The 22,444-nt window shown below is 40.1% G+C and overlaps 4 protein-coding genes across 5 annotated transcripts; 2 read left to right on the top strand and 2 right to left on the bottom strand.

The window, feature by feature from the left end:
* On the top strand, positions 1-2,205 carry capsla (calcyphosine-like a). Its single transcript, XM_084708194.1, has 5 exons — positions 1-76; positions 413-520; positions 737-914; positions 1,081-1,302; positions 1,467-2,205. The coding sequence occupies exons 2-5, from the start codon at positions 426-428 to the stop codon at positions 1,560-1,562; spliced, it is 591 nt and encodes a 196-aa protein (XP_084564320.1). The 5' UTR covers positions 1-76; positions 413-425; the 3' UTR covers positions 1,563-2,205.
* Positions 2,206-2,422: 217 nt separating this feature from the next.
* On the bottom strand, positions 2,423-8,732 carry ranbp3b (RAN binding protein 3b). Its single transcript, XM_084708193.1, has 17 exons — positions 8,643-8,732; positions 7,121-7,176; positions 6,952-6,988; positions 6,723-6,809; positions 6,542-6,613; positions 6,079-6,144; positions 5,840-5,932; positions 5,597-5,706; positions 5,262-5,372; positions 5,047-5,144; positions 4,849-4,924; positions 4,630-4,726; positions 4,401-4,525; positions 4,189-4,309; positions 3,807-3,949; positions 3,425-3,617; positions 2,423-3,191 (listed from the first exon to the last, which is right to left on the bottom strand). Exons 1-17 carry the CDS (start codon positions 8,662-8,664, stop codon positions 3,148-3,150), a joined length of 1,551 nt encoding a protein of 516 aa, XP_084564319.1. The 5' UTR covers positions 8,665-8,732; the 3' UTR covers positions 2,423-3,147.
* Positions 8,733-12,273: 3,541 nt separating this feature from the next.
* LOC146271740 (C-C motif chemokine 21-like) lies at positions 12,274-14,318 on the top strand. 2 transcript variants are annotated; one of them, XM_084707539.1, is made up of 5 exons: positions 12,274-12,340; positions 12,998-13,088; positions 13,360-13,477; positions 13,637-13,736; positions 13,819-14,318. In XM_084707539.1, the coding sequence occupies exons 2-5, from the start codon at positions 13,025-13,027 to the stop codon at positions 13,840-13,842; spliced, it is 306 nt and encodes a 101-aa protein (XP_084563665.1). In that variant the 5' UTR covers positions 12,274-12,340; positions 12,998-13,024; the 3' UTR covers positions 13,843-14,318. The 2 variants fall into 2 exon arrangements, with proteins under 2 accessions (XP_084563665.1, XP_084563666.1); XM_084707540.1 differs by having other exon boundaries at positions 12,296-12,340; positions 13,001-13,088.
* Positions 14,319-17,197: 2,879 nt separating this feature from the next.
* On the bottom strand, positions 17,198-22,329 carry LOC146271741 (uncharacterized). Its single transcript, XM_084708524.1, has 5 exons — positions 21,488-22,329; positions 20,487-20,582; positions 20,194-20,299; positions 19,542-19,641; positions 17,198-19,366 (listed from the first exon to the last, which is right to left on the bottom strand). The coding sequence occupies exons 1-4, from the start codon at positions 22,005-22,007 to the stop codon at positions 19,584-19,586; spliced, it is 780 nt and encodes a 259-aa protein (XP_084564650.1). The 5' UTR covers positions 22,008-22,329; the 3' UTR covers positions 17,198-19,366; positions 19,542-19,583.
* Between the last annotated feature and the right edge of the window lie 115 nt (positions 22,330-22,444).

Here is a 22,444-nt window from a genome sequence, read left to right on the forward strand (position 1 = left end):
TTCCTGGCAACTGGTGCCACCAACATAGAAACCCCTTCACTTCACTTTCTTCTTTCATTAACCTGGAACGGATAAGGTAGGTTGAATTATTTAAAAAGTAAATTCATGCGTACCTTGAGCACTTCACAATAGTAGCCTAGGGCACATGCATTCAAGGCTTTTCCAATATCGCTCTGGATAAGAGTGTCTGCTATATGACTAAATATAATACAAAGCTTTTATGTGGAAATTACTAAAAACTGAAAAATATATGCTAATTTAATTGTTTCTGTAGTAATATAAGCATATTTTAGTATGTATATGGATATATATGGAAAACAATTGGAGTAGGGTATTGTGGAATAACTCGTAATTGTCCATTGATTTCACGTGCGCTTATCTATGTTCTACCCGAACTTTATCTTGCTGTTAGCTACCTGAGAAAAATGACGTCAAACAGTGAACAGTCAACAGAGCCTCTGCAGAAACTGAGACAGCAATGTCTGGCCAGAGGATCTGCTGGAATCAAAGGATTGGCAAGGCAAGTAAAACACTTCAGAAGACATACTGAACGTATCCTTTATCCCTCTTTGGGTTGGTCAGAACTCAAGCAAAACATGTTGTTAAGCCCCAACAGTTGTATAGTAAGTGTAAGTAAGTAGGTATGAAGGACACCAGTAAACTGTAGCCCATGTTTGGCTTAATGGATTTTTCTAGAGGTGATATCTCTGTGCTGGGTTTTTTCTTTTTCTTTAAGGACATTCCGCATCATGGATGATGATGGCAGCAAGTCACTGGACCTGCAGGAGTTTCTCAAAGGCCTGGACACCTATGGGGTTACTCTGAGCAGAGAGGAGGCCCAGCAAATCTTTGGACTGTTAGACAAAGATAGCAGTGGTACCATTGATTTCAATGAGTTTCTGGAAAGCTTGAGGGTAGGTATATTCAACATTACGACCAAATGTGTGCATTAAGCTGTAACCATCTAATGCATGGTGTACTTATTTCTGTCAAATTAGAGGAATATAAGTGTAGGAATACAAGTGTAGACACTATCTGATAACCATGCATAGTCAATGAACATGTAGTTGTGTTTATCAGCCTCCAATGTCGAGCTCCAGGAAGCAAGTGATTTCAGAAGCCTTCAGGAAGCTGGATAAGACAGGAGATGGAGTGGTGACTGTGGAGGACTTGAGAGGTGTGTATAATGCCAAGCAGCACCCCAAATACAAAAGTGGCCAGTGGACTGAAGATCAGGTTTTCCTCTCCTTCCTGGAAAGTTTTGATTCTCCCAACAACAAAGATGGCAAGGTAGTAAAAAAGGTTTTAAAAAATATAATCAATTTCAGGCAGTCAAACATTAATTAATAGATGTACTAGAAACTGATTAGTTGGTTTCCTAATTAACATCCTAATCTTAGATGATGGTTCATTTGCCTGTACCATAAACTACTTCTGGCCCTTTGCTCCCCTCCAGGTGACTTGAGGAAGAGTTTCTAAATTACTACAGTGGAGTGAGTGCTTCCATCGACGAAGACGGCTACTTTGTAACCATGATCAGGAAGGCCTGGAAGCTTGTGTAGAATTCCTTACAGTTCATGTTTGTTTTGCCTACTGTAAATCATTATTGTATTTAGTATACATTTTTTTTTTAATTGGGAGGGGGGATTGGAATTCAAATATACAAAATTGTGTTACGAGATCCGATTAAAAGAAAATCTCATAATATTGCAATGAACGTTTATACTTTATATTATAATCAAATTTCAATTGATGTATTGTTAATGCAAGGTAAATTCTTTCTGATCAAACTATATTATCAATCGGTTATGTTACATACAAATAACTAGATCTTTTGTGGATTTCATCCTTGGCCCTTTACTGCCCCCTTGTGTACATTGTGTACTAACCTCGTGCTGCACACTGACATGGACATTAAGACTGAAGCAAACATTCCTCCACCAGAGCTGCTTCGAGCTCCATGAGCCTTCTAAATGAATAATACAGTTCAGTCCAAAATGTTTTATTTTGTAAAGAGGAAAGGAGTCAGAGGAGTCAAGAAACATGGTGCTCTACTAAATGATAATATATTCAAATATACATGACATTCAAGGGTAGTTCAGTTGTCTAAATGCACTCCACACAATTATCTTCATTACAACTTATTTTTTGCAAATGACAATGAATAAAAAGTTTATATAATATTATCAAAAGAATATGTATTAACACAATATAAACCCTTGAAATGTTGGAAAGAAATACAGTTACATGCAGAATGTTGATCAATGCTGTCTAGTTAATCTCTGGAGAAACATGACAAAGAATTACCCCATGAGGGTCAACAACTATAACACAAAGTTATATAACTGAAGAGAAACCTGGGTGAGTCCTTCTCCTTTGGTTATATCCTTAACATCATTAACCCACAAGAGGACAGATCATGTTGTTTTAGTCCTTTATTCACTAGGTCAATCGGAAATATATGAAACTGCTTTTATTTTAGAGTGAGTGGTATTGGCTAGCTGTTACAGTGCATACATGTGTTTTACCGAATTAGATGACTCATGTATAATATTGTAAACCGAAATAAGTTACATGACCTGAAACTATCCAACAAACTTGGGTTGAGGGGCAGGGTTGAACTGGTTGAAATGGAGGTACAAACAGCTGACTGGATGACTAGTCAACACGATACACTGTGACAATGAGACGCCTGCCTGGAAGTGTGTCTCCCAGGGGTATGGTAGAAGAGTGAGTAAAAAGGTCCCAAAGTAGAAACTGCAGTCTTGACATGTGCCATACCTTAAATGGAGAGGAAACACCCTCATGCTCATCAATATGATGAGCAGCCAAGTCCCAAACCAAAGCTTTGAAGTCTTTATTTTAGCTATCGAAAAAAAAAAAAAATTGTAAAACAAACTGGGGAGAAACTAGCTCCAGATTTGATGTTGACTGCAGACAAAAGACGAACTGCACAAGTCAGGTGAGACGCTCCAGTACAAGGTTGTTTTTTTCTTTTTTTCTTCTTCTTCCTGGAGATAGACTTCTAATATCCAAAAGTACTAGTCTGGGGGGGGGGAACCATGTTGGTCAGGGTTGTCCATAGAGATGCCTGCAGTAAAATACCCAAAAAGGCAGCCTCCTGGCAGGCCATCCATGAGGATGACGTTATGTGCTTCCAGTTGCTGGGGTCTCTCCTCCATCTGAGTTAACTACAGAGGAAAGATAAACACAGCTAGTAAAGTACTAATGATAATGATAACTAGACAGATCAGAGCATGTTCAGGGACTGGTTCCAGAGGCGTTACAAAATATACTAAACTCCTCAATCCTTAATACAATTTTTGCTCCGGTAGTGACTTATGACAGGTGTCTCCTACTCGCCCTCTATCAACACACACACACACACACACACACACACACACACACACACACACACACACACCTCCAGCAGGAGTGGATGCAGAGGCCGCGTTGGCCACCTCGTCCTCGTCACTGTCGTCCTCGTTTGACTGCGGCACGTCGGCCTCAGGAATGGCTGTGGTTGGGGCTTCAGGCTCCTGGTCCGCTCTGCTCTTCAGAGCCAGGATACGGTGGTGCAGCGCGGCAGCAAGCTGGCCTGTGTCCTTCGAACTAGCCTGAAACACCATCACAAACAGATACTTCAGTTGCATATCTGCCATTTGCTTGGGTATGAAAAATCTTAAAAGAAGCACTCTTTCTGAACTTGTATCCACTCCATTCATTGACGGTGGGCATATTTAACACAGAAGACGAGCATGAATTTAACGTCATGAAAATGAGACAAGGTAATGCTGGTCATGTACCGATATAAGGAAGACCTTAACCCCCTGGTCCTCTGTATCCATGGCAGTGATTCGCACGCTCTTCTCACTGGCTTTGTCCACCTGCATCTGAGGCCACAGCTTGGTGTTGAGGATTAGTCGCAAGCTGCCCTGGGTTCGCATTACTGACGACAGGGGACAGAAACGCAGCACACCATCACAAATACGGATAAGACAATTGTGTAAAAAAAAGGTATGTATTTGTACCATTTACCCATCACACAATACTAGCTGTGGAGGGGAATTCCTGTGAATCATTGTTGATCCGTTTTCTAATCGAATCTAGGTCAACAAGAAAAATGTCTGTGTGTAACTGTTTGTCTGCTTCCTATTACGAGCACAAACCGATCTTGTTTGCACTCACCTAGACGAGACTGTAGTGTACCGTCTTCTGTGGACGCCATGTCGTTGAGTCTGAGAAGCCCTCGACCTCTTTCTATCCATGACTGTGCAGTCTTCTCAAACACAAACAACTTGCATTGAATCTGGAGGGAGAGAGTGAAAAATGCAGAGCTGAAACAAGATTACCTTCACGCATTTGACCCATCCTGAAGCACCTGGGCCAACACCACATACCTGTAAAACATTGCTCTCCGACTCTTCTCCAGTTTTGACGTCTACTTTCTCTAAGATGCACTTCTTGGCTGTGGCTTTGGTGTAAGCTGCTGCAGATTCTTCCAGAGACTCTGTGATGCTGTTTGCTGCAAAAACACACACACACACACACACACACACCAGGGTCACATGTTACTATATCTTCCCTCGCGGGGCACTGGTCCACCTGCCTTGGAGGAGTGATATTTACCCTTCTCTGGGGTGGGTTCCTGTGAGGATGCCTCAGATGCAGGGGCAGCTGGGGCCTCTTTACTCTCCTCTACTGTTGGCTCACCCTTGGGGGGACTCTGACAACACAACAACAGAAAACATGTGACACAGCATTAAAGATACAGAAGTTCCCTCCATTCCTTCTTTCCATGATGTGACCCAAAGCAGGCCCACTTTAAAACAAGCCACATCCACTCACCAGTACTCGCTCAGACATATTCTGTCCAAAGACAAACTTTGCCCCGGTGTCTGTTTTGTTTACGGTGTTCTTTGCACTACAGAGAAAATTACAAAAAAGGTATGGAAAAGACCGTAAGAATCCATGAGAAGATTGTTTTCCAGCAGAGAAGAGTGAATCACAGTCATCAACAAGTCCTCTTCCTGGAAGGAATTTTACCTGGGGGTGCCAATGTATTGTAAGAAATAATTGGTGCCCTCGGCCTGGGAGATCAGCCTGGGGTCTTTCGACTTGCCATCTGTGCTGTTTACCTCCAACTATAGACAGAAAAGGATGATCAGCAATTAAATCTGTGTATTTCTCATTGGCTAAAATGTTTACTCATCATAAAACAATAGACCAACATTACTTTATAAATGCAAAATTGTAGAAACCTTTGCTCTATCTTTGATATTCTGCCCAAAAACAAAGGAGGAGGCTGCAGAAGAATCCTCTCCACCTTCCCCTTTGTTTCCACTCGCATCATCTTCCTCCTTTTCATGCATCTAGAGAAGACATTTCGAATCACATATACAGCAAATAGATATTAGGCATTGACATCTCTGTAACATATGAAAAACACTTTACAAAAAGATTGTGTAGCTGAAGAAGACAAAAAATATTATATTCAAATTACATACGAGTGCGCCAAAAGCATTTGTGCAAGACTAGGCCAATCACACGAGTCCTGCCTGCTGTTCACTTTCAAGCAGGGTCCCGTCATACTCACCGGCGATGTGGCTGGGCCAGCTGAGTGCTCAGTGTTGTTCAGGAAGACAGGCTGCCCCAATGATGCCCCATCTGAGGACCTCTGTACCCCATTGGTCCCACAGCTGGAGTCTATAGACAGAGGAGTGAAAGGTTCTGGATAAGAGCGTCTGCTAAATGAGTAAATGTAAATGTCTGTTTAAACTCCAGAGTGAGTCTGGGTCGGTTTCATCATGTGTGGTGAGAAATGGTTTGCACTACTCACTGGACTCTGTGTGGGCCTTGGAGGGCGGGGCCTGGAGCAGGGCTGGTCGGAGTACACTGCGCTGCAGCTCCTTAGGTTTCTGACTTGGGACACCTGGGATTGGATCCAAATAGGATAGCATAGGGGGTTTACATTTAAGGAGTCCCCCTTTAAAAGGTGCTGAGATGCAATGATACGTTCTCTATGGATCTGGTCCCACGTATATGACATCTCTGACACTAAACAATATTATTACCCACCTGAACTTGGAGCTTGTCCATGGATGAGGGTTGGTGGTTTTAAACGAAATCCAACAGGCTTCTCCTCTGTAATCCCATGAAAAGAGAGATGTTAAGGATATCCCAAATGACTGCTTTATTGCCCTGAAAGGTTTACTCAATCTGCCTTTGTAACCCCAGGGCCTGTAACCATAACAACCCTGATGAACCCAGAGTTGTGCAGCTGTTCAGATCCAGCAGGGAACCGCTGCATCCACTAGTGTTGGTCTATTCCAACACTTTTCCAATCACCGTGTGAGGTATTGTCAGGTATTACAAATTCACTGTGAGTAATCAATTGTTTGTCATTTCTATAATTTCCCTCTAGATTTAGCAGACATGCACACCCCTCACACGCATGCACACTAACACAGAGTCGTTGCATTCTGAATACATCCAGACACAACACAAAGGTGACCAATCAAGAGCCTCCAGGCCTTCTCACCTGGCTCAGAGTCAGAGTTCCCAGTTGGTGACTGACAGAAACTTGAGGGCATGAACACATTGTTCTTGGGAGCTAAAAAGAAACCGTAAAGGCACATATACCATGATCCACAAAATCAATGACATCACAAACACTTGAGATCTTAACTGATTGTTTGGATTATCAAGATGACGTTTATTACCAGAATGTGAGGGTGGGAACTGAGTTAGCGATGAAGTTCTTTCCCTTTTAACCGGTGGACAATATCCTCCTTCGTCTTTGTCTGAATCTGGTAAGGGAATATTGGGATTTAGTTTGGTCAGTCAAATAAATAAATAAAAAGCAGAACAATCACTTAAAACACTGACAAAATATTTTAACCAAACAAGTATGAAGGTGAAATTTGCTGGCAGTCCTATGGGCAAATTCACCTTCTCCATCTTCTGCACTCGATCCATCAGCTGATCGCTGAAATGAACAGGCGCATACATTTGTCTCTTGTAAATGTAATACCATTTTGACGATGTAAACTCAAGTGTAAATCCATCCTGTTAAAAACTGAGGAATATGGTTCTCGGCTAAAGAGTCAGATAATCTTACCTTCTGTGCTTTATCCTTTTGGAAAACAAACACTGGTGGTGCTATGGCAGGCTTCTCTGTAGACAGAATAGAACGTCATGCATTAGCAAGGGCTACATGAGAAGATCGAGTACATTGAACTGTAGCCAAATTCAATGAGCTATATCAACTAGACAGATTTTTACTTATGTTACTTGCTGCAAACAATCGTCAATTGGGTAACCAGTTATCAGTATCTAAATTCAAAGGGTAAATGAAGTTAAAAATGTATCTAGTTTTTGCTGATATTTGCAGCCATTATGCCATTGTGGCGCATACACACACACACGTTCAACAATAATACAACCAATGACGAAAACAAATAGCCTAGCAGAAATCAGATGACAGACCAACTAGCAATGCCTATCCTCTATAAAATTGTAAAACAACAGCAGGTAGCTTCAAATATCAAACGCCCAATGACAAATTACTAGTATCCGATTTAAGAACAGCTAGCAACGCCATGACAAAATCACATATGTAGACTAGTAAAAAGAAAGTCGAAAAAATAGGAAACATGTGTTTTGACAAGCAGTACGCTGTCTAACTAGCGACTTCATTTGAAGATAATATGCTACATGGATGACAGCAAAACGTCAGGAAGCTGCCTGTCCGAACATGACACTATTGACTTGGCTAACTTCCTACTGTGATGCTAGCTCACGTTTGAGCAAATGAACAGTCATTGCTAGCTAGCCACACAAAAATGTCTCCGGTTGTAGTAAACAGACCATTTTAAATAACACTACCCTACTTAGTAATGGAAATTAACTAGCCTGTCTAGCGAAGCAAGTGCTGTTATCATGCGCAAGATAAACAGCTAGATCCAAATTAGGAGGTAGGGTTTAATTGGCTAGCTATATCCCGGCAGATTTATAAGACAATGTACTGTATAGCTATGTAACCATGTGGTGTTTATTTTGCCAACTTGTTTATTCTTGAAGTAGCTAGCATGTAAACTGCATTGAAAGCTAGCTAGCTACTCATCCCCGCCTAAATGGATGGAGGTTTCTACAGTAGTAGTAAATCTAAACTAGCTAGAGCTAGCTAGCTGGAGCCTTGTTCTGGCTTAACTGAGTAAGTTAGCGTGGCTAGCAAGCATTAGATAACCAGCACTATGGACGGTTAGCTGGTTGACGTTAGCTAGCTTCCTAGTAAACGTTATCATGCCCACTAGAATAACCAACTCGCTACCTAAGATGTAGCCTGTGTTAGCTAACCGGTAAGCAATAATTTACATGTTTGGTTGGAAGTCAAAAACGTCTAACCATGGTCAGATTCAGTAATTTGTCGAATCCCTAGCTGGCGGCTAGCTGGCGGGCGATAGCTAGACTAGCATTGTCGTCTTTCATTTACCACCATACCGAAATAAAACACAGCTGCTCCGTTTCTGGATGTGCCGTGAAGCACTTCTTTACGTTTATCTCTCCCATCTATATTATATAAAGATTACGCAAATAACTATGCAGTCTTTGTTTTGTTTCCTCACCAGGCCACCACTCACCTTCGTTTGCCAAGTCCGCCATTTTACTTCTTTGCTCACACCCACAAACCACCGCGCAAAAATAAGTTATAGTACAATGCTTCCCTGGCACCGGCTTGACTCAAGTCTTGAGACGATCCGTCATTGCATTGATGTATGTTTACTACTGCATGTGTTGTTTTAACCACCTTTTTTTATCTCACAAATGAACATGGTGTTAATTTGAAATAACACATTATTATGTCAAATTCTAAATAGTTATAAACCGAATCAATCCTAATAGGAAATAACGCAGGTTATCTTTTGTAACTAACGTATCCTACGTCTTCTAGGGTAGCAGTAGCAACTCTAACCATGTTCAAAACAGGTCATGACCTTTTACTGTTACTCAAATGCGTTTTATCCAAGTCAACAATGAAAGCACAAATAGCAGAAATTGCCACATGACTTAAAGCTGGCTGGCTGTTGGCATCACTGGAAAACACAATAAGCTACGGTCAAATTGCTACATTTAACAAAAAAAATGTTGTTCCAAAGCACAGACATCCTATATTGCCATGTGGATGTAACCAAAGCCATTGGCACTAGCCTAAACCAGATGAAGAATTTCAGAATTCCATTATTTCATCCCATCACTAGATGGGGTAGTGTAGCTTACCTAGGGTTAGCTTGCAACATTTTGAACAGGCCCTTCAAATCTATCATTGCTAAACACGTTAAACAATCATTTTGGAATTTTACCTGCTGCAAACAATATTTTAATTGATCACACAAGCTTGTTTGACCAGTATATTAATACCCTAATTATTATTACATTTACATTTATTCATTTAGCAGACCCTTTTATCCAAAGCGATAATAATAACAAGATATAGCCTGCGGGTAGCTAAAACATGGAGCACACATTGTGAACAACCAAAATAAGAGCCAAAGGGAGGAAACCATAAGAGCATGTAGTTAAACAAGTTACAATTAAACAACATGAAGCTATAAGTGCAAGTGTACCTGTAGAAAAGCAAGCAACAGTAAAACATGTTTCACAGTAAGTACAACAATTTAAATCAGATTACTTGAGTTATAGTTGCATAGTGCCCGCAACTATGTCGGTGACTAACTGATGTCTGGAATAATATATAGTGCAGTGCCCATCTGCAGCTGGTGATGCTCAGAGGTTTTGGTACCGACAGATCACAATGGAAATTGTGTAAAAAGTACTTGTTCAACCTCCACATCATCTATTCTAGTCAAATTGCCAATGCTGTGGTAGCCTACATTCACACAAATTATTATGTAGCCTCATTTGTCTGCTGTTTCCTACATAATGAATTGCTTATGTTATGTTGATCAAAATGTACTATATTGCTTCTCTGTTTAATTGTCTTATCACCACAAACATCTAAACATTTAGTTCATAACAGAAGTCATTACATGCATAACGGTTTTAGCCATTTGTCATATTTGTAGACCTAATTCACCATACAGCTCTTGCATGTACATTTGAATGTGCAGGCAGTTTTGACATCTGTTAACACATTAATTTATGTAACAAAATTCACTGATCTATTCTGAAAGTATATCCACTTTATATTGTTGATCTGTTAGCTAGCCAGAAAACCACTTTGAAAACTGAAGTGGGACACATACAAACACACACATACAAACAGAGCAATTCAGGGAATTCATTTCCAGACACCATTTCCAGACATTTATTATTTGTCCATTTACCCCGAATATTAATTTGCTTGTCTTGTTTAGATAGATAGATTGATTCTTAGTTTGTGGTTTAGCCTACTGTAAGAGAGAATCTGTAGCTGTCAATTTGTTTTTCCATTATGAAGGTACATCCAGTTTACACATGCCTTGTTACACTCAAACAAAATGATGGATCGGTTTCAATGAAATGAGTATAAATTTAATTCTGTATTGCAATGTCTTGAAATGCCAGTCACTATCTGATTTAAGGGATAAACTCACTTTGAGTATCAGACTGTTCTGTACTACAAAGGTTAGCATGGGAACTGGAGGCTTGTCTGTGCCAAAATAAAGCAACTCTAACATTGATTAATGGCTTTAGAGATATTGTCATCCTCAAAAGCATACAAAGAAAAAATATGATGGGCTAAAACAACCTGGCTCGCATAATTTAATGGAATGTTGAAGACAACCGTCATACAACCTTAATCCAATTCACCTTGGCAGTGGACCATCATCTTTTGGAAGAAACATATCTTTCTGCCATTGTTATAGATCAGTGCCATTGATCTATCAAAATAGGTGAGCTATGATTACCAGGTAGGTGAGAAATCATAAGTGAGCAATCCTTACCAGGAATCAGGACACCTGATGCCAACTTTATGCTTTTTTTGATCGATGCTTTGCCCATGACTTGGTTGTACGGGGTATGAAATATGCAGCTAACAAGAAAAGTAAAGAGAGTTTCATGGAGGACTGATGCAATGAAGATATAAGATACACATACATATATCTTATATTTTTGCAGAAGTGTATGATTTATTAACAGTTTTTTCACAGTCTTGACTCATTGGGTGGTATGGAAAATGAAATGATTGTTTTGTCAAAAAACAATCATCATAGCGGCAGTATTAAACGAGCTTGCAGAAACAAAACAAAAACCATACAAATTCAGCACATTTGCTTGCACAGCATAAACTAAAAAAGCAGCACCATGAAATGCTTTTTTGGGGGTGAGTAGATGAAAGAAAGTGGTGAGAGATCATCAAAGCATAACAACGCTATCAAATATCCTCTTGGGTACTCAGGACTGCCATATCCCCATTAAAAAGCTGTATCAAAGCTTTAAGAAGAACACCTCAATGAAACCTGAAGCCAAAAGACCAGATCTTAAGGAGGACCTGACAGGTCCTTGATGCATGTGAGCGTCTCAGCAATCAGAGCATGATATAGCTTGAAGTAAATGGTGAACAGACACACAACATTTTGTTTTAAATCACATGCTACTGTCATTACATTTACAGCTGACAACCTGCTGATGACAGTGGTCATGTTTTTAAGTAGATCCAGTAAGGCAGTCCACCACCAACAACTCAGCCAATCAAATGTGTACCTTTTCTTGTAGTCCAATGGCAATGCTTTTTTTCTTTTTGTTTAATCATTCCATACACAATCATCCTGAAGTTTTACTGCCCTCAGTCATGAACATTTGTAGACAGGACATTTTATTACCAAACTTAACACCTTTTGAGTGTTATTTTTCATACCTTTTTGCAGAAGAGTTTTCAAGATGAAGGCTATCATTTGGATCTTAAACAAATACAAGTTAACGTAAACTGACTTTTCTCATCTTAAAGACTTCTTAAAGCCCTCAGTGCATAAAGACTGTTTCACAACTGGTGTCAAACCCTAAAAAACAAAGCAGTGTTACTTCACATTGTCAGATTTGGCTCTAGGGATTCTCAGAAAATAACCTTTTGCTGTATGAAGTATGACTAAAATATTGAATCTAAGTTTGACCCCTAGGGAGAAGACTGTCCAGATTTAGCCAAAGAGGCCAAAAGCTTTTCTTTTCATGTAAACATGTAAAATAGTTCACGTCAATCAATAACCTCATGCCAAGCCCCAAAGGTGTGTAACTTGAGCAGCTCTTCTGGAAGTATAAGAGGAGCTTACCTGAGCACACCAACAAAGACAAGGAAACGACTGCCTTAGAGGCTACAGACATCTCTGACTGGCAGGATAATGTGAGTAGTCAGAAAAAAATACAGATATTACTTTTAATATACAGTACCCTGCTATATTTTCTAAGGAGTGTTTTTTTGTTGTTGTTATATTAATTAAATTAATTTGAAATTTGCATTTGGTATTGAATTAGTGTTTTACACAGTTTTGTCTTTAAGTTAAACATAATTGATTCATGATTTATTTATATTTACATTTTGCACTAGTCATTTAGCAGGTGCTCTTATCCAGAGCGACTTACAGTAAGTACAGGGACATTCCCCCGAGGCAAGTGGGGTGATGTGCCTTGCCCAAGGACACAACGTAATTTGGCATGGCCGGAAATCGAACTGGCAACCTTCAGATTACTAGCCCGATTTCCTAACAGCTCAGCCATGTGAAGCAATGTGACTTCACCTAGGTTGACACAAAACACCATGTACATTGCTGTTCTAAAACACTGCAGCTTCACTGAGGGATCTTTGGAAAAATAATTGTTAAACATTGTGGTACGATAACCATACCAGTATTAGTTCAGTTAAGTGAAGGTTTTGCAAGACGTATCTCAAGGTTGAAGGCTTCATACTTGAAGGGAGAACCGTGGGATATGTCACTGGGAATTCTGAACAGATAAGATTTATGGTTTGTACTAAAGTTTGCCACTGTCCTGTGTCTTTCAGCAGAGACACAAAACAAGAGATTGAACCATGCGGTTCAGTGCCCTGTTCTTCCTTCTGATCCTAGCATGTCTCTACCTCACCTTGGCTCAAGGTAAATAGCATCAAATCAATAGTACGCATTGTTGAAAGAAAAGCGTTGCACCTAGTGTTCACCCTTTGAACAATTCCTTCATTTTTGTAATATTTTGTATTTATTTTCTTTTGTATAAAATGCTATTAGGAGATAACAGTTGAATAGAGGGCAGGTTACAATATATTACAATAGTTTAAAGACGTTTTGGCGACACTTTACCTTAGGGTTACATTAACTGCCATATAACTAAATAACCTGGTATTTATGGTGTTTGTCTACCTGATCCCAGGCTCATACGAGGACTGCTGTCTGAAGTATGCCAAGAGTGTGGGGAAAGGCACACGCAGTATAGTGAAAAGCTACAGGAAGCAAGAGACCGATGGAGGCTGCAACATCCCTGCAGTAGTGTGAGTCTCTCAAACACGCAGTACCTACTACAAACCTGTATGATGTGGGAGGAAAGAGGAGAAGTCACCTTGTGATTTTTACCCATTACATGTAAACTAACACACTCTGTTAATGTTGTACATGCATTTTTCATGCATCCATTATTTCCTCATACAAAGTTTCACCACAAAGCGAGGACGGGTGTTCTGTGCTGACCCAAATGAAAAGTGGGTCAACGACTTAATATCGAAGATCAAAAACAAGAAAATCATCAAAAAGGTGATGGTCCTCAGACACTAACTTAATGCCTAGGAAAACAAAAAATGTACTTCTTTTTAAAATATATATTTTTGTTTTACAGCACAAAGGGAAAAGGAGAGGATGAAGAAAGAAACTCCATGAGGGCCTTTAATATATGCTATAGCAGATAAAATCCAGCCATTCCATCATGCTGTAACAGTTGGAAATCAAAACACCTATGATGATGCATAGTTAGTGGGAAATTAGGGAGGAATAACTATGCCTTTCAGCATAATTTTGCTTTCACGACAGTCAAAAGCACCTGCCAAGAACAAGAACCTGAACTTTATAACCTGTAGTGTTCAATGGTTTCAAATGGATTGGTGGCAGCTCTATCAAACCTGCTTGATTAATCTGCGTGAAGGGAGATATTGTGAGTTTGTACTTTGTACGCCACTCCTTGTTTGCAGAATCAAAAATTAGATTGTAAGTTGCTTTTGTGATAAACTACTTGGACTTAACTGAAAAAGATATCATACAGTATCACACAGATTCTTCCACTTCCATTATATTTTCCAGTTTGTGTACTCCTAAAAATAGTAATAAAAGATGATGATCTAGTATATCTGTCTTGTATGTTTTTGGTTTGTGATTACAAAAATATGAATACACATAGGCCATTTTTACACATTTGATAGCCCTATGTTCTTAAATGTATTCTGTACATGTAGAAACAAATAAAATATGTTAATGCTTAACGAAAAATAACAGGCGTTTCTCATGTCTGATATCTGCCAGATGCCTTAAACTGCAATAATATCTCTTTCTAAACTCTCTGGGTTTGTGGTGTTGTACTTTGATCCCATGATTCTTTCACTTTCCTGTCAAACAAATAGCCTTTGCCTGTTGTATATTGTAAAACTTCCATTTCATGTTGAAATTATTTCAATCATTTTATCAAATGTTTAGAGGAGACAGTTTACTTTCATTTATATAGGGACACGTAACAAATCATACACAAATAGAAAAGTAATCATACACAAATAGTCCTAACTACCAACAGTTGTTTTTTGTCACAAAACAGCAATTTCTCTCTCTCTCTCTCTCTATCTCGCTCTCTCTCTCTCTCTCTCTCTCTCTCTCTCTCTTTCATAACACATCCCTGAACATGTTCATTCACATTTTATGATGTGATCCCTTTTGTGTTGAAGTGAAGTACTGTTGAAGTCCAATCTTTTTTCCAATTTCATGGATACTTCCTTACCTCTCTGTCAGGCGAGACATGCTGGCTCTGGTAACATTGGCTCTGATAAATCTCTGTAAGTCATACTTTATGGGCCATGGCTGTCTCTAACATTCAAGATTGATGACTTTCAATTTCAGGTACATCAAAGAACTCTAAATACCTAGATACCTTTGGATTAAAGAATATATGAGGAAAGGATCTAATCGTATATAATGCATGACACGGCTGTAAAATAAAACCATCCAGTGTAGGTCATATGAAACTGCATTTGTACATGCACAACATGACTGATTCAATTTATTTTGTTGGGGAAAAAGGGAAAACGATTTCTGCTCTTGGTACGCAACTATGACAGCTATCCTGGCACCTAACGACCTTCAGTCACACAGAAATACTATACCAACAGGCATCATTAATTGTTGATTGTGACTTTTACAGATAGGAATGCGTCTAACTTTACAGGTCAAAGAATTAGGTTTCAGTTTGAAAAGGATTCCAGTTTTCAGGTTTGACTTTGTCCTGTTTTGATCCAAGACAGTTTGACAAATGTTCTGTTATGCTTCTACTCTAACATGCTGGGACACTTTCCTTGGCCAACATTCAGGGCAGTAACACGTTACCTAAGACAGCACCCATGAAAAGAAAGTAAGAGACTGTGTTATGGATAAACAGTTTTACTAAAAGATGCTAAAAGCATATGCCAGAGCATGCATCCAGGCAAACTCCATGAAAGGTGAGTGGAGGTGGTCTGAGAGTGTGGGGTTAGCAGGTGGAGCACTGACAAGGGAGCAGCCTCCTGTCATATAGGGCCTTGTGAATGAGGAGCACCACTTTAGAGTTATTTAGAGGCCCTGGAGAATGGTGTTGATGTGATGCAGGGCATTTAAAGACAGAGGCAGCAGTGTTGTACAGTGCATGGTGTGCAGTGCTTGAAGTGGAGAAAAAAAGGTGTACGGGTGAGAACCGGCCCACTTCGAGCACTGATGGTGTGTATGTATGCACTGTATGTATTTTGTATGCTGCAAAACACTACTCTTGTGTACTACATGATGTTGACGTGTGTTGTGTTGACAGAACTTAACCATTTTATTTTTTATAAATCATGGACCACTGAAGTCATTGAAGGCTACAGCATGGCATATTGTGTTGTATCATCGGATTGCTTTATGTTATACTTTTTACATATAATAGTATGTAAAGGTTCAATGTATTTAACAATCATTGAAGAGCACCTTTTTAGGGCTTCAACAGTTGGCCTAACTGTTGTAGCCCTGAAAATCATGCATTAATCATTCTAGCAAAGTACCTTCAGGAAGCATTCCTTGTCGGTAAAATAAAAAACATTTTGAGATTAAAATTGTCTTTGTACATTGCATTTACTTCCATGTTGCTACATCTAATTCTTTATCAGAGTGATACATTAACTTCATTCTGATATACTGAAACCATAAAGTTTTATCACTCACCAACTGAAAGTTGGAACCACCTATGGGATCCAGCAAACTCCCTTTTTATTGAATTAAAGGCTCTAAAATTTAAAGAATTAGTAGAACTAAAAACATGACAAATCATGTACAAAGCAAAAAAAACATCAGTTACCAGAAAGTATCCAAGGGTTGTTCTCAGAAAGAGAATGCCAACATGACTTAACAGGTTCTTGTATATTCAAAAAGAACCAAGTGACGACCAATGCTAAATACCATTGTATTTCCGTTAAAGGTGTAAATATATGGAACAGCTGTCATGCAAATCAAAAAAATTGTGGGACCTTTGGTAAGTTAAAGAAACTATTTAAAAATAATCCAATGAAATTATATGAAACAGAGTCATAGATGAACAAGCTGTTTTGTTGTATTTGGACTGTGCAACTCTGTTGCATAATAAATATTAATGTTTTTTGTATTCTGTTCAGATCTGATCTGATCAAAATAATGATGTAAGACAATAATTATTTATTTAATTATTAAGTATAATATTTGATTTAATTAATTTTTAAGATATTAAATGTTTTCATAAAAGGTAGGCATTATAAGCATGAGCTTCAGCCTACACCTGTTGCAGACTAATGTAAATATGCTTTTGTTTGTTAGCTTCAACTGTATGAAACTAAGTTGTTTGTCAGAAATAAACCCAAAAAACATATTTGGTTGAAGGCTTGTTTTTTCTTGTGCCACAAACCCCAACATGTCGTAAACGTTTACAGAACAGTAACACAAAAACAGACAAACAAACAAAGACAACAACATCACAGAGCTCACACCATATATTTATTGTAAAAAATACATATAAAAAAAACAACAACTTTGAGACATACAAAAGTTGGAGCTTAGAAACAGTATAATGAACAGACAAAGACCAAGCCGTTTTGGAATTGCATTACATATTTACAATTTAATAAATAAACTCAAATGATTCTATACCAGAGAAAAGGCAGATTGTCCATATCTTGGGATGCAGATATCACTGTGGTGTCCTTAAAAACATTCTCGTTGAATATATTAGCATAACATCACACAGACCAGGGAAGGATTTACAACCCCGTGGCTGAATGCCAAGGATGAAGCCTTTACTAAATATCATCCTTGATGAATAGCTACACAAAGTGTAAGCACTGGTATAAATTGAGGTATTGCACCACACAGCTTTGGGGGGGGGGGGGGGGGGGGGAGTAATAGGTAACATCGGGGGCTTCAGATTGTCTATATTTACACTGACAACCCTCCCCCCTCCCCCTTTAAAGTACACGACATCATTTCATCACTACAAAATGTAACATCTAATGATCCATTTGAATATGTTTCCCCTCCATACACACTCACATACAAACAAACACACACACCTCATGAACAAACATACTTTTGGCTTAATATACTTTTCGTTTAATTTTTCTTCTTTTCAATACTACAGGGTAACATGCACATGACTGCCACCTTGGGGAAAGACAGTCCATAGCACCTTAGAATGCAACTGGGCAAGAACTCTGGGGAGGTTTAATGAGAAGCCTGTTAAGACTCCATCTCCTGCTCCACCAGTTGGCTGAGTCATGCTTTGAGGGAGAGCAGTACAGGGCAGCGGATGACTCGACTAAACTACAACGTTAGAGCACCTGAAGATGAACCTCTCACCAAGCTAAGGCAACAGACAAAGAGCCAAAGTCAAGGGGTCACTTCTAGCAACAATAATGGGCGTGGTTGGGGGGGGGGGGGTTGTAATAATGCAATAATTACACTTCAGCTGTTCATTGCCTTCTATCGGTAGGAGAAGGCAGCTGCCACGTCATGGCGTAAACATGCCCCCATAAATACATCCCTCTTTCCAGCCAGAGAGCCAGATAGCTATCTTACCGTACAGGGTCTGGTCCAGAGTGCTGGCCTGATCCCCAGAGAAGCAGGCGGATGTGGCCTTCAGCAGGAGCGAGGGGTCGCTTTTTCTTTTTTTTTTTAAGTATGTTCCCAAAGTAGTTTCAATATTTTAAGTTAACGTCCAAATTAAAGGAGTTTCCTCAACAGACACCAAAGCACACACATATGTATAATACAGACACACAATGGCAGAGTAGGGCATCCTTGTCAGAGTGACGTCACCAGCCCATGCTCATAACCATCCACCCAACCACACACTCAAACTGACCTTGCGCAAAAAGGTTCAGTCGATAGTCAAAAGTGCTCAAAACGGTGCAACCAACACCAGTGCTATGGCCCTAGAAACTACCACTAGCCTGCTCTTGACCCTATATGAAGTAGTCATTTCTACACAAACCATCGAAACAAACCAACCCCACTCTGCTTAACACAGATTTACACCTCACACCCACTTGCTACTGAAATGTATCCAGGTAACAGGAAAACACAACACTGCGGTAACCCCATTCACAAAAAGCCCCACATTCCAGCTCCAGTCTATATTTAAAAAAAAAACAACAATGCAAAAACGCATTAACAGTTACTCTTTAGATGCTGCATTGGTTGGTTTATTATTACGTTTCCCTATGGACAGAAACATCCATCCAATGTAATATGGATTTCTGCACATTTCCTTTCCTTTTTTTTTTTTGCAGCCAAAAAGAAAAACGTATGTTGGGAAAACCCCCCACAAAAAAGGAGGGAGGATGCCGTCAGACATCGACCCTATTTAAACGCTCCTCCCAGACCAAGCTGTGTAGGTCACCTAGAGAGACTGGGGCTGTCGGCAGGTTGATAAATTGGCATTTTCTCTTTTTGTTTGGCCGTGTCTGTTGTCTGAAGGCCAGCAGCTCAGAGGTGACTTTCAAGGGACAGGGAACCCTGTTGCCAGTGTTGGCTTCAGTGGTCTGAACCCAGGGCAGCAGACACCCCCTCCTAGATATATGAAGGATAAGGAGGCTTGGATTAAGCAGAGTCCCATATTTTTTTTTCTTCTGCAGTATGGGATACAGTGTAGTCTCCTGTTGGGCAAAAGAAGACATGAAATATTAACACCCTTCAATTGCAATGTTTTTTTTTTTTTTGCAATATTATTTTCAGGACTCAAATGGAATGAGGAGTGAAACATAATGAACTAATAATGAAGGATTTTCAAATACGTACACAAAGACCATGCAAAAAAAAAAAAAAAGGTACCTGAGTCAGGTGTGTGACTGTGGGGTGTACATGTCACACAAGTCAATCGAATGGGTGTTCAGGACAGCAAGGCTTCACCTTGGACCAGGAATCAATGCAGCTAAACAGATGAGAGAGCAATGGAGGGGGAGATCATTAATTAACTCCTCAACAGGTGGAGCCTGTTGCAGCTTAGCAGAAAAGATGCCTTGAATTAGAATTTTGTAATACAAGTTGCCAGCCGGGCAAGGGGAGTGTGTGACATGACAGACTTGTACCAAAATAAAATCGATAGTCAGGGGAAGCGTGTGAGTCAGTGAGCTTAGGAGAGTCAGTGACAGGGCTGGTGAGTGGATAAAACAGTGCATAGCTAGGCTAGACAAATGACTTGCCGGTCAAGGGAAATGAGTCTAGTGCCTCGGTGAGTGAGTGTCTGACTTTACCGGCCTATCAGTTCTTTACCTGGCCTGTCATTTACCCATGCCGGCCAATCAGTAGCAGTGTGTATAATGTGTCATCCCCCCCCCCCCCCGAGATGACACATTATAACTTAACAGAGTGGTTGACTATCTAACCTGAACAGGCATGATTTATGATGAGCATAAATCTGATCAAACGTCATGGTGCATCAGCATAATTAGCTAGCCTAGTGGTCACATGGTCCGGCAGTTACCTCTTATGGTAGACACAAAGGCAAGCCAAGCGGGCGATGGTCTCTCCCTGCAACAAGTCCTCAAGGCAGATGGAGCACTCTCCGCTGTCTTTACTGAGCATATCCGCTAAGGACACACAATAGGAGAGAAATGAGGATATCTGAAAACCATATCAGAATATTATAGATTTACAGTATATACAGAGTGCCTTTTTGGGTTATTGTGTTGGGACAGTGCAGTGGTACGTTGATATTTCAGGTTATCAATCGTGCACCCTCAAATTGGTGAAAATAACTGGCCGTCTGAAACTTACTGTTGTAGGGGAGAGGGGGAGAGGTAAGGCAGTTTAACAGATGATCTTCAATCCTGCCTCCAGGGAAAGGCTTGGTGCAGAAAGGGCAGCGGATATCTGGGGAAGAAGGCAGTGTGTCAGCTGATGAATACAAGTACATGACTATCTAAACTGGGTCCCACAGGAATAACATACAGTCGTGACCATTTGGCAATGACAAATGTTGTTTTGCAAATTTTGCTGGTTCAGTATTTGAGTAAAATGTTTTTCACGTTTCTAAAGAATATTGGAATACAAAAAAGGCACATTTCATATTTTCTAAAGCTTTTTGGGGGCAAACATTTTCAATAAATGCAAATAGTCCCCTCTTTCACAGCAGTCAATCTGCTCTTAAAATCCAATCAGAATGATAGTTATTTCACCTGGCTAGAATTAGTTCACACTTTCCCCTGTGATGATGATATGACTTACTGAAATTATGTTAGCAGTCATTTTACGCCAAGGCCCAGCGAGCTTTGCAAACACAAAATGAAAAAAATCCCAATATTTTTGCCCACAGCTGTACTATAGTCATGGCAATAATAAACAAGGGTTTGTATTTGCAATTGTACAAATCAAATGTAACTGCTGCTGCTATTGATTGGCCTATTCCTCAAGAGTGCCATGACAGTTTCTGCTACTGTTAAGGGGTTTAAGACTTAAGACTATTACAACGATTTCACTTGGTATGGTTTCTCTCCTTTCAATGAGCTCTCAATATATTGTTTAATCATTTCAGGCATGTAGCTAGGCACGAGGTGAGATTATCTGGTCAGGAATGCAAATTCTGGGTTAATCTAAGGCCCAGATTGTGTAGACTCAGATTGTATTTGACATGCGCACCATACAAACCAGTCACTTGCTACGATGTATCCAAATTGCCTGTTTTTTTTGTGACATGATGAACAGCACACTACTATCACCGTGAACAGTATTCATAACTGATAGTAAAAAAAAACAATAGTATAGACATTTTTTCTTACTGTTGGGGCGATTGTTTACACGGTAGAGACCAATCCAAGCCTCCGACATGGGGCGTTGATGAGTGCCTCGCACCCGTGCGGATCTTGCGCTGACGTTACGCCCGGTAAAGTGCCGGTTACCGGGTATACGTTCAGAAAAAGTGCGGTGGGGCACGCGGCCTGTATCATCTCCAGACTGATGTTCCCCGTTAACAACAACCACGGGACTGCTGTCATTATCCGCTTCATCAGGCTTGCAATCACTATTGTCGTCTGTTGGTGATGCTTGGCTAATAGAGGGGAGGTTGTGGTGATCAGCGGGGCTTCCATCAGCGCTTGCTTGTTGCCCTATGTCCGAATCACTGCCCTCCTCTGAACGGCTACGGTTGGTATCCGTATCTTCAAAACTCCCAGAGAAGTCCACCATAAGACTGGTCGGCCTACAGCATCGGTTCCGCCTAAATGAATCACGCGTTGTGCCATCTTTACCTAGAGCCGAAGGGATTGAATCTTCTTGTGAACGGCTCGCTCTTGTCCCCATTTCGTTTAATAGTGACCGTTATCAGCTGCTTAGCTAATTTAGTTGACTGGCGTGCTAGCTAGCTAGCGTAACTGGCTACCTCGCTTCAAGTTGTTCCCTAGCGAACAGCAGAACAAGGGAATGATGCTGTTGTTTGGTTACACTGACTCGAGACGTTGTTAAACGACGTAATCCCCCCGCTGTACTTACTATCTCGAGCAAATGTATTTCCAATGTCAGCCGATTTGTCAATTTGCTGTGATTTATTTGCCGTAACTCTTCACCTCGATCCACATTTTCTTTCTTTGATGTTCTTCGCTGCTGCAGCGGAAATGGTCTGTTCGTTTCCTCCTTTCATCAACTATGTAGTTTACGGTTGTTCGTGAAGAACTTCCATTCTTCCCATAACATAAAAAATAAAGCTTCTTTGTTTCATACCTTGGCTAAAATTATTAACA

The sequence above is a fragment of the Hypomesus nipponensis genome, chromosome 10, assembly GCF_054491055.1.
Source record: "Hypomesus nipponensis isolate SF chromosome 10, ASM5449105v1, whole genome shotgun sequence".
Taxonomy (NCBI): Eukaryota; Metazoa; Chordata; class Actinopteri; order Osmeriformes; family Osmeridae; genus Hypomesus; species Hypomesus nipponensis.

What these genes read in the sequence shown, in the direction of transcription:
- capsla (XM_084708194.1), top strand. Translation starts at nt 426, where the DNA reads ATGACGTCAAACAGTGAACAGTCAACAGAGCCTCTGCAGAAACTGAGA. An exon ending in AGTTTCTGGAAAGCTTGAGG is followed by an intron (nt 915 to 1,080) that starts GTAGGTATATTC and finishes TGTGTTTATCAG; the next exon opens with CCTCCAATGTCGAGCTCCAG. An exon ending in ATGGCAAGGTAGTAAAAAAG is followed by an intron (nt 1,303 to 1,466) that starts GTTTTAAAAAAT and finishes AGGTGACTTGAG; the next exon opens with GAAGAGTTTCTAAATTACTA.
- ranbp3b (XM_084708193.1), bottom strand. Translation starts at nt 8,664, where the DNA reads ATGGCGGACTTGGCAAACGAAG. An exon ending in GAGTGCAGAAGATGGAGAAG is followed by an intron (nt 6,810 to 6,951) that starts GTGAATTTGCCC and finishes TTCCCTTACCAG; the next exon opens with ATTCAGACAAAGACGAAGGA. An exon ending in CGGAGAGCAATGTTTTACAG is followed by an intron (nt 4,310 to 4,400) that starts GTATGTGGTGTT and finishes CTCTCCCTCCAG; the next exon opens with ATTCAATGCAAGTTGTTTGT.
- LOC146271741 (XM_084708524.1), bottom strand. Translation starts at nt 22,007, where the DNA reads ATGGGGACAAGAGCGAGCCGTTCACAAGAAGATTCAATCCCTTCGGCT. An exon ending in TGTAAACAATCGCCCCAACA is followed by an intron (nt 20,583 to 21,487) that starts GTAAGAAAAAAT and finishes CTTCTTCCCCAG; the next exon opens with ATATCCGCTGCCCTTTCTGC. An exon ending in TCCCCCTCTCCCCTACAACA is followed by an intron (nt 20,300 to 20,486) that starts GTAAGTTTCAGA and finishes GTGTGTCCTTAG; the next exon opens with CGGATATGCTCAGTAAAGAC.
- LOC146271740 (XM_084707539.1), top strand. Translation starts at nt 13,025, where the DNA reads ATGCGGTTCAGTGCCCTGTTCTTCCTTCTGATCCTAGCATGTCTCTAC. An exon ending in CTACCTCACCTTGGCTCAAG is followed by an intron (nt 13,089 to 13,359) that starts GTAAATAGCATC and finishes ACCTGATCCCAG; the next exon opens with GCTCATACGAGGACTGCTGT. An exon ending in ACAAGAAAATCATCAAAAAG is followed by an intron (nt 13,737 to 13,818) that starts GTGATGGTCCTC and finishes TTTGTTTTACAG; the next exon opens with CACAAAGGGAAAAGGAGAGG.